The 11,544-nt window shown below is 35.9% G+C and overlaps 1 protein-coding gene across 3 annotated transcripts in view; it reads left to right on the top strand.

Annotated features, from left to right (window-relative positions):
• lrrk1 (leucine-rich repeat kinase 1) overlaps positions 1-11,544 on the top strand; it is a 198,582-nt gene that overhangs the window by 64,747 nt on the left and 122,291 nt on the right. For all 3 annotated transcript variants that reach the window (XM_073908054.1, XM_073908053.1, XM_073908055.1), the window contains 2 exons: positions 2,376-2,555; positions 3,599-3,747. In XM_073908054.1, the coding sequence (XP_073764155.1) occupies positions 2,376-2,555; positions 3,599-3,747 (329 nt within the window). The remainder of the gene's footprint in view (positions 1-2,375; positions 2,556-3,598; positions 3,748-11,544) is intronic.

Genomic DNA, 11,544 nt, shown 5'->3' with positions numbered 1-11,544 from the left:
ATTAATCGCAGAATGTAAGATTCAACTATTTGAAAATCTAATCTGAGGGTTCATAAATGTAAATAGTACATGTTTAAGTATCTTTCAGATGTCCAATTTAAGCTATTAGTAATGCATATCATTAAGCAAAATTATGTTTTGATACATTTATGGTAGAACATTGATAAAATGTCTTCATGTAGGATGATCTTTACTCAATATTCTAATGATTTTCGTGGTCCAGGGTCACATTTATTTATAAACTGATGTTAACAAAATGAATAATAGTTAGATAGTAATACTCATGAGGAAAATATTAGACTTTTATTTTAAAATTGAGCTGTTTTTGTCTTCAGGATGCAGATCTGTTAACTTTTTTTTTTCGCTAAACCATGCTGATATTTGAAGCAAAACAAACATGCCTAAAAGGACCCCGCCCCTTTTTGATTTCATTGCTTTAGTTACTAGACATGCCCTTTACTGATGAGTTATGTTTAGGAAACTAATTTATTTTTATTGTAGCTATTCCTACAAATACAACTTAAGACTTTTAGAATACAACTTTTTTGGTCTTTTAAATTATAAACTGATGTTTATGAAATGTTATTTGAGGATAAATGCAGCATTTAACCCTATTTATGGATCTGTTATGCAAAAGTAATACAGATAATAATGGTATTGTAATATACATAAGGGAAAATCAGGCTTTTATTTTGAAAATTATCTCTTAAGGCCATCAGCAGATCTGTTAATTTATCGGTTTTTAGCCAAACGATGCTGATATGTGAAGCGAACAGCCAGACGCTGCCCCTTTTTGATATATTTGCTGTAGATACTAGACACGCCCCTTTCTGCTGATTGGCCGAGTTTTTTGTTGGGGCAACTAATTTTTTTGGCCAATGCTACAAATACAGCTTAAGACTGTTTATAAATATATTTATAAATAAATAGATGTTTATAAACAGTTATTTGACAAGAAATGCAGTATTTGAACCTCTTTATGGATCTGTTATGGAAAGCAAATACAAATAATAATGTGATAGTAATAAAAAAGGAAAAGGACTTTTATTTTGAAAATTTGCAGTTTTTGTCTTCAGGACACAGATCTGTTAACTAATCAGTTTTTCACCAAATGATGCTGATAGTTAAAGCAAAACAAACATGCTCAACATGTCCCCGCCCCTTTTTGATGTCTTTGCTTTAGTTATTAGACATGCTCCTGATTGCTGATTGGCTGATAGTTTTGTTTGGGAATCTAATTTATTTTTGGCTAATGCTACAAATACAACTTAATACTGTTTTGTGGTCTTTTTAATTATAAACTGATGTTTATGAAAAGTTATTTGACAATAAATGCAGCATTTGAACTTATGGATCTGTTATGGAAAGCAATACAAATAATAATGACATTGTAATCATCATAAGGGAAATCAGACTTTTATTTTGAAAATGAGCTGTTTAGGTCATCAGGATGCATATCTGTTAACTAATCTTTTTTTTTTGCCAAATGATGCCGATATGTGAAACAAAATAAAAGGACCCCGCCCCTTTTTGATATCTTTACTATAGCTACTAGACACGCCCCTTTCTGCTGATTGGCTGAGAGTTTTGTTTGGGAAACTAATTTATTTTTGGCTAATGCTACAAATACAACTTAACAGTGTTTATAAATATATTTATAAATAATCTGATGTTTATAAACAGTTCTTTGACAATAAATGGAGTATTTGAACTTATTTATGGGTCTGTTATGGAACGCAATACAAATAATAATGAGATAGTAGTACTCCTAAAGGAAATATCAGACTTTTATTTTGAATATGAGCTGTTTTTGTTACTCAAGATGCAGATCTGTTAACTAATCAGTTTTTCGCCAAATGATGTTGATATGTGAAGCAAAATTAAAGGATCTCTTTTTCATATATTTGCTATAATTACTAGACACGCCCCTTTCTACTGATTGGCTGAGAGTTTTGTTTGGGCAACTAATTTATTTTTGCCTTTTGCTACAAATACATCTTAAGACTGTTTATAAACAACATAAGACTGTTATATATAACAACATAAGACTGTTATATATAATATATGGTATATATTATAAAAATATTTATAAACTGATGTTTATGAAAAGTTCTTGACAATTAATGCAGCATTTGAACTTATTTATGGATCTGTTATGACTTTTATTTTGAAAATGAGCTGTTTAGGCCATCAGGATGCAGATCTGTTAACTAATTATTTTTTGCCAAATGATGCTGATATGTAAAGCAAAATTAAAGGACCCGCCCCTTTTTGATGTCTTTGCTTAAGTTGTTAGACATGCCCCTTTCTGCTGATTGGCTGAGAGAGTTATTTGTGAAAATATGAGTTCTTCTTGTGCTGCGTTTTTTCTTCAGGTCCGTGTGTGCGTAAGGATCTGCTGAACTGGATGTTGGCTACGGCGTCTCAGCAGGGTCATTTAGACGTGGTGAAGCTCCTGGTTCAGACGTATAATGCAGACGCAGACGGCTGTGCTGTTCATTCAGGAGAGTTTGCCATCATCACCGGTTTGCCTCTGTATGCTGCGGCTCAGGGAGGTACTGAACATTAAGAACGGAAATTTGAAATTTGTGTTGCCTGTTCATTTACTAAATTTTTAAACTTTTGAAACTTAAAAAAATAGTCAAATTGACATGAAAAGTTAAAGAAAAAAAAAAAAAACATTCATTCAGATCATTTGATCCCTGATTCATATTGACTAACACATTGAACATTACATAAAAATTGTAGCACTTATTGTTTTATTAACTTAACAGTAATGGAAGTTTATAATTTAAATATAATGATCGTTTTAACCATGTTTTGCATGTTCAAGATTCTCTTGTGTTAGCTAGTGTTTGCGTGATGTACTGATAAAGATATAATGATAATGTTACTGATATTATACTGTTTGATTTTGGGGTTAAATTCATTGAAACCTTTTATAGTAATGTTCAGTATGTATATATATGTATGTATGTATGTATGTATAATATATATATATATATATATATATATATATATATATATATATATATATATATATATATATAAATTAAGTTTATTTCTATTTCCAAATTATTTTTTGGCTAAAAAGTATCGGTTCAGGCACCGTTTTGGCACCGGTACCATTTTAAAAGTAATGATTTAGTATCAAAATAAACCCAAACGCTACCCAACCCTACTTAAAACTACTTCAAACTTTCAAGCTTTCTCAGTGCCATACACAACCTACAGAAAGACAAGTAAATGTTCAGCGTGATTTTATTAACTCAATCTTCAGAGTTTTCTGTGTGGAACTGACTGACTCTATTCAAGCTTTATAATCATGAAATTTACGTTGTGAAAGTAAAATTGTTGGCTTTAAATGTGAAAGCAGGGGAATTTTGACTGCACGTTCATGTTTCCCGCTTTGATCACACATACTGTACACACACACACACACACACACACACACACACACACACACACACACACACACACACACAGAAAAAAAATGCACTTCCTCCACAACACACACTTCCTCTTTCAGCATGGAGGTGTGGAGTACTCAAACGAAGGTAGTTCCTGCTGTAAGTGTAGTGTATGTGTCTCCACTCAGGGAATAAGGAGATTGCGTGTTTTCTGCTGGACAATGGAGCCGGTTTCTCCTCGTACACACTGATGGATCACGCAGACTTCAGTCGACAGCTGCTCAGAGAGAGACACCTGCAGGACAGAGACACACCTGCGGACGCCAGACTGCAGCAGGTCAGAGCTTTCTATTAAATATTACTGGCTCATTGTTAAATGTGACCTGTTAGGCCCCTTTTTACAAGATGTAAAATAAGTCTCTGATGTCCCTAGTGTGTGTGTGTGTGTGTGTGTGTGTGTAGTTTCAGCTTAAACTATCCCACAAATAATGGTTTATAACTCTCAGAAACTTTTTAGCTTTGTTCCAGATTGTGGCATTTTGTTGACTGTCACTTTAAATTCAAATGAGATTGGGCTCTTTTTCAATAGAGGGCGGAGCTACAAGTGACTGTGTCAGCATAGCGGCAGATTTAAAAATGAGACTAACGTCCTATGCTAATCAGGGAGAGATGGTCACTAGTGGGCGGGGCTTTCCCCCTCTGATGACACGTACAAAGGGGGAAGGTCAATCAAAGTGTTTCTGCAGGCTGATTTTAGTGATTGGTGATCAAGTCCGTCTTTGTCGAGTCCAAGTCAAAACCAAGTTCCTAACCAGTGGAGTTCAAGTCAAATCCGAGTCCAAAAGGGGTCGAGTCGGACTGAAGTCTGAGCCCTAAACAGTGATGTCCGACTAAGTCTAGGAAGTCTTAAAATTCATTCATTCATTTTCCTTCGGGGGCTGCACGGTGGTGCAGTGGGTAGCATGTTCGCCTTACAGCATGAAGGTTGCTTGTTCGAGTCCCAGCTGGGTCAGTTGGCATTTCTCTGTGGAGTTTGCATGTTCTCCCCGTGTTTGCGTGGGTTTTCTCTGGGTGCTCCGGTTTCCCCCACAGTCGAAACACATGCGCTACAGGGGAATTGGTTCAACTATATTGTCCGTAGTGTATGAGTGTGAATGTGAGTGGATATGGGTGTTTTCCAGTACTGGGTGTCACGTTAGCGTGATCAAAACAGGAACAAAAACAAAAGGTGCGGATCCAAGTGCAGATATTTATTTACAGTGCAACAAACAAGGTGATCAAAATACAAAGTAACAAACAAATGACCAAACTAGAAACTTAAACAGAGACGAGGCTCAGAAACAATAACTTTACAAACTAGACTTGAGCAAAAAAATACAAGAACAAGATCAAGAAACTCGGTAGCAAGACTTACTAGAACTGGGGACACGAACGACAAGGAAGACAAACGACGCTGTGACAAACAGAGGTGAAATGGTTGTATAAATAGTCCAGGAAATTAACAGGAACAGCTGTGAGCCAATCAGTGTACGTGGACCGGGTGTAATGCGCGTGGTATGTATGAACTTGTAGTCTTTTGGGCACAGTGGAACACAGTGGAATGAACTGCCAACTATTCCAGCATATGTTTTACACAGCGGATGCCCTTCCAGCAGCAACCCAGTTGTCATGATGGTCAGTGACCACCGGAGGGCGCTGTAGTTCACAGACTCTGAGAATTGACTACAGCGCCCTCCGGTGGTCACTGACCGTCATGACAACTGGGTTGCTGCTGGAAGGGCATCCGCTGTGTAAAACATATGCTGGAATAGTTGGCAGTTCATTCCACTGTGGTGACCCCTGATAAATAAGGGACTAACCTGAAGGAAAATGAATGAATATTTGTCATTTTTATTTATTTATTTATTTATTTTTTGCATGTTATTGAAATATGAAGTTATTATTATGTAATAATAATACATAATGTAATAATTATGTTTTACCTACAGCATGTTGATGTTGCTATGAAATAGAGCTGCACAATGAATCGTAAAAAGATTGCGATCTCGATTCGACCCCCTAGATGATCTTAATCCAGCATTTCTACGATTCTGTCAATCATATTTTCAAGTTCAGGAGAGAAGCAATGGTGGCCGCACAAGTCTTCACATTGTTTTACATATGTTGTTCAGCAGAGTGGACACCTCCAAATGGTGTTGAAAGAGTCGCATGCTGTATTTATAAGATACAATTCACCTCAAAAATGTCATTTATTTATGTAATGTATTTGCGACCGCCAAATCACACGTGACGTGAGCTGACCGTTAGCTGTTACCACAGGGAAGGAGGGCGCGCACGGACGCGCCTCTGAATGAAGTCTACTTTCGTGAACAGAACCTGCATATGCTGTGAATAACAGTTTATAAAGTTTTAAATAACATTCAGTTTGTGGCACAGAGTGATCATTTGGGAGCCGTGCGGGAAGTGAACCGCTCTTAGCAGTATAAAATGAAACCGAAAGCGCACACAGTGTTGCCAGATGTAGCTGACTGATTCCAGCCCAAAAAGTATGCAAAACCCGCCGAAATGCAAAAATGCCCACCCAGTCTTCTGTATTCACAAAAATCACGTCAGTGACAAATTTTAAGCAGAAAATGACAGATTGTAAGCATATCTCAAACACAATACAACATCAGAATTATCATCAGCATTAATGACCAGCACAAATCTAAAGTCTGTTCAAGTCCATCATTCCTTGTCTATGCAAAATTGAGCATTTTAACCAACAGTACAGCTACACAAAGCCTATTGCTGTTTTACCACATGTTTGAAAATAACAATAATAGTAGCCCACTCATAACCTTTATTTTACATCTACAGAATCGTGAGAGAGTCAAGGTCTTTATTTTAGGCAAAAAAAATTGCGATTCTCATTTTAGCCAGAATCGTGCAGCTCTACTATGAAATAGCCATAAGTTGCTAATATGCCAATAAACAAACAAATAAACACGCAAAAAAGCTAAATGGATGGTGTTACGACCCTGGTCTAGGGTCAAGGCTGCAACATAATTAAACACCAGACGAATAAAATTCAATTTTATGACCATTGGAGTCAGGTCCGTTTATTTGTCTTTTTTTCATCTTTTTCTTTTTTTTAATTACCCAAAATGTGAAGCCAACTACTTCGGAGAGAACCCACTGAAAAATAATAAACAAAAAGTGCACTCTAACTAAACACCCCAGTGAAACTAACTACACTTAACAAAATAACAGAAATAAAAATACAAAATCTACCCCTACCGACTATTAACAAAAACAGGAGATTATGTTTGCATAAATAAAAGTGTGGTGTTCAACCCATACTGCTTCTTAACATGTACAGAATTCAATTTTTACAATATCAACAAACAAACCAAAAACAAAATAATAGGAGGGGGAAACACGGCTGGAAATACAACAAAGAGTCAAAGTTTACACATCAACACGGGAATAGCAATCAAAAATAACACTTGGCAACAGAATAATTTTACAGCACACCAAACGCAAAACAACACGCCAACCAAACTCGCTCTCCCGCCCCTGGGTCACTCCAGCCAATCCCAGGGCATGTCGTCAGCAAAACTAGGGTGGGGCCTGTAGATGTAAAGAGAGGGGGAGGGAGGGAGGGAGAGAGAGAGAGAGAGAGAGAGAGAGAGAGAGAGACCGACAGACACACCTGCCAACGCAACGAGTGCCAGCAAGCTGCAGCATTCTTGAAAGTATCTTCTTTTGTGTTCAACAGAAGAAAGAAACCCATAAAGGTTTAAGCACATGAGGGAGAGTGAATGATGAGCTGTTTTTAATTACCGGGTAAACCATCTCTTTAAGTCCTACGTATCAGAGCACCTTTTCACGTTTTTCTTTGTCAGAATCCACCAGTGTTAAAAGCAGTAGGTCACACCAAAATGCAAGTTTGCTAATCATTTGCTCACCATTAACTTGTCCTAAACCTGTTTGAGTTTCTTTCTTTCTTTCTTTTTAACTCAAAATATATTTTTTGAAAAATGTTGGAAAGAACTAGCTATTGACTTCCGCAGTAGATACAGAAACGCAATGGAAGTCAATGGCTAGCATTTTCCAAAATTCTTCATTACATATTATTTTGTGTTTGATAGAAGAATAAAACTCCATCATTGGTTAGAGCAAGAGAGTAAATGACTAGAATTACTAACTTCTATAGTACTTCTATACTATAGAAACTATAGAAAATCAGAGCACAAAATAATCATGAATGAACTTGAGAAACTATGTTGAAATTATACTATACAGCATTGCTGAAATCCACATGTCTTGCAATTGCCAAGTCAGCGTTGTAACCACAGAAAAATATGTCACAAAAACAGCTTGTTATGTAATGTTACGATTGCATCAGAAAAGCCATTTGGTGCTAGTGGGTCACTTAATATACACACTATATTGCTTATTGTGACTTCACTTAAAAGGACAGTTCACCCAAAAAGCATTCTGTCATCATTTACTCATCCTCAACTTGTACTTGTTTGAATTTGTTTCTCTTGTGTGTTGAACGCAAAAGATTATATTTTGAAGACAGCTGAAAACCGGTAAACAGTAGCCGCATTTCCACTGTCGAGCCAGTGCGAGCCAGGGCTTTTATCGGGCCGGGCCAATCTCCAGGGAGGTTAAGCAGTGTGGCTGAAATCATGTCGCGTTTCCACTGTCGGGCTAGTAGCTGACAGTGCATCACGCAAACCCCGCCCCCATAACGTCCCCCGAATCAAACGTTACACAACCCGCCCACTTCAGGCAGATATCCATCACATCGTCATGAAACTGTTATAATGAAGACAACCAAAACAAACAAATGACCTGTTACTGTACAGAATTAAATTATATGTCTATACGCACAGGCCTGTATGTTCTCATTTATCATTTTCATTTAATTGCCGACCGACTGTTGACATCGAATATCGAGTCGTGCAGGGAGCGCACCATCCATAATGTAACGCCGCAGAAATTCTCCAGTAATAACTCGGTAGAAAATGCTAATATGTGTGTGTTTGTGTGTGTGTGTTTGTCTTTGTGTGTGTGTGCTGCAAACAGCGTTTGTGTGTGACTCATCGTTTCGGAAAGGCTTGAATAAACTCTACCACAAATACATGAAATAAACTTACTTGGTATTTTTGATTAAAGAGCTGTATTTCAGCTTCATCCGTGTCTGTCTCTATCACTGACTGCTGTTTACCTGACTTAACGCATGATGAGAAGCAGACAAGCATGTGGGAGTGGTGGGCGGGGAGAAGCAGCTCATTTGCATTTAAAGCCACATGCTTCAAAAACAGCTACTCAGACACCAAAATGGGCAGATCTTGGAGGCTATAATAAATTTGAATGTGTGAAATGTGAATGAACGTCGCCTCGTGGTTCCATCCCAAAGAGGGAAGAAATAACTTTCCCGAACTCTCGCGTTCAATCTGCCCAGTTGGTGGAATGAACTCCCTAACTGCATCAGAACGGCAGAGTCACTCGCTGTTTTCAAGAAACGACTAAAAACTCAACTATTTAGTCTCCACTTCACTTCCTAATCTGCAATTGCCTCTCTGGATATACCACTAACTGTACCCCAAAAAAAAAAAAATTACTAATACTTTCCTTCTTAGACTTTACAGACCTGAAACTTGCCTATAGCACTTATTCAGTGTTGCTCTTATAGTTGTGTAATTTGCTTCCTTGTCCTCATTTGTAAGTCGCTTTGGATAAAAGCGTCTGCTAAATGACTAAATGTAAATGTAAATTACCTGATGGGTATTTTGATCTGAAAGTTTCGACATTCTGGAGACACCAAAGGCTTATCTTGCCTTGCCATATTGTAAAAAGGGTAAAATAAGTTCCCTTTAAAACAATACAATCTTGTATTTGTTTAGTATCGACACCGGCTTTGCTTTTTCTAGTGAAAAATGGTATTGAATATCATTTTTTTTATTGGTATCATATCAAAGTTAGAAATTCCAGTATGGTGACAACACAATTCTTGACTGAACAGATTATTTTAGGATGAACTCTAGATTCATGAACAATGCGGTGGATGTATTTTACAGAAGTACTCTGCCAGTTCTAGTTCCTCTTTTTAATGTACTACTTTTTGCACTGTACAAGACGTAATAATTGTGCATAAATGCTGAGAGAACACATACAATTAAACTCTGATTTATTAGCCCCTCTGTTTATTTTTTTCTGTAATTTCTGTTTAACGGAGATGGAGTTTTTTTTTTTCCATTTTTTTTTAAACATAACAGTTTTAATATCTCATTTCTAAAAACTGATTTATGTTATCATTACCATGATGACAGTACAAAATATTTGACGAGATATTGTTCAAGACTCTGGTATTAAGCTTAAAGTGATTTAAAAGCTTAACTAGGTTAATTAGGCCAGTTAAGGTAACTAGGCAAATCATAGTATAGCAGTGGTAAATAGTTTAAAAAAAAATTAAAAACTGCTTTTATTGTAGCCAAAATAAAACAAATCAGACTTTCTCCAGAAGAAAAAATATTATAGGAAATACTGTGAAGAATGTGGGAAATATTTAAAAAAGAAAACAACTTTAACTGTATTTTGTGTCGAAGCAATCTTTTGTTTTGTATTAGTGTGACGAGAGTATTGGTGGGGTGTGACGAGACGCTTACTCTGAGACGAGACATGAGATTGGGTTCACAAGAACAAGACAAGATTTTTACAGTATTTTTAATTCATCTTCAGTGGTGAAATGCATGAATGGAAAATATTTTATTTAACTGAAAAAAAAAAAAAAACACGTAAAACTATTTTTTAAATTAACGTGTAATGAATGTTATTTTACATTTACTTTAATGAATTGTGCCATAAAAGACATGCAAGCACTGCTAAATATTTAGCTATACACTTTACTGGCTGGCTTCTTCCTGAAAAAAAAAAAATATATGTAATTATGTTTCATTTTTCAGAAGTTTCACTTTCCTTTAGCAACAGTTTCCGGTTTTTTTTTTCCGTAGAGCAAAAACGTGTGTTCAGTGATAATTATAATGGTGACGACAGTTGTATATCTCTCCAGGAGTTCAGTGTGTGTGTGTGCGTGCATGTGGACTCGGAGGAGATGTGTGTCTGTGGTCTTTTACTGACTTGATGAGTATAGAGAGGTGTCAAACCGCTGAATGTGTATGCAGGGTTCTTACAGGTGCTGGAAATCCTGTAAAATGTTTGATTTTTAATAGTGTTTTCAAGGTTAGAAAAGTCTTAAATTTGAATTTGCAGGGCTCAAAATTGCTACTGTCTTGGTTGCATATGCGCACTATTTTACCTATGTGACCTCAAAATGTATTTGGGAGCATATGTTCGAGTACATAAATTGTTGACGTGCGACCAGTTTTCATTGCAAAATGTTCACCGTGTATTTATGGAGCTAATAATAAGACAAAACAATCTGAATTTGAATGGTGTTAAATTGAATTATTAACAATTGTAAGTTAATACTACTGATTATGTCCTATTTGACATGTTTTGAATTTGTATTTCTTAACTTGATTATTTAACATCTGAAATTTAAGACTATTGGGTATGTAAAAAAATAGAGGTTTAAGTTTTTAAGAATTCAGATTAACACAATTCAAATTCAGATTGTTTTGGCACTATTAGCTTCGTACGTATTTAGGAGACATTCACCCAGAATGCATTTTTGCACCTAAAACGCCAATCCAATGACTGTAAAAAACAAAACAAATAAATAAATAAATAAAAAATAAAAAAAATAGCAATGCACATGAAATATCATGAACGACTGGTCATGAAAGTTTGGTACTACACTCAAACAAAATCTGCTTATTTCTTGAGATATCAACTTTAGGTAGAAAGAGACCAAACTTAAAAACATACTTCATCCAATAACTAAACTTTTTTTTGTTTATTTTTTAATCATTTTTGGGTGAACTATCCCAATAAATCTGTGCTCTAAAGTACTCAACAATTTAAGTTGAAATGTCATATTGTGTTTTTTAAAAGAGCACAATATATTTAAATGTGAAAAAGTACATACAACATGTATAAACGTTATTAATCGTGGTTATTAGGTGCTGGAAAAGCATACAAATGCACTTGAAAGTGCTGAAATTTGAAGTTGAAAAAG

This window comes from Danio rerio, chromosome 7 (genome assembly GCF_049306965.1).
Source record: "Danio rerio strain Tuebingen ecotype United States chromosome 7, GRCz12tu, whole genome shotgun sequence".
In the NCBI taxonomy this organism is placed as follows: Eukaryota; Metazoa; Chordata; class Actinopteri; order Cypriniformes; family Danionidae; genus Danio; species Danio rerio.
This window is presented reverse-complemented; position numbering and strand designations above follow the sequence as displayed.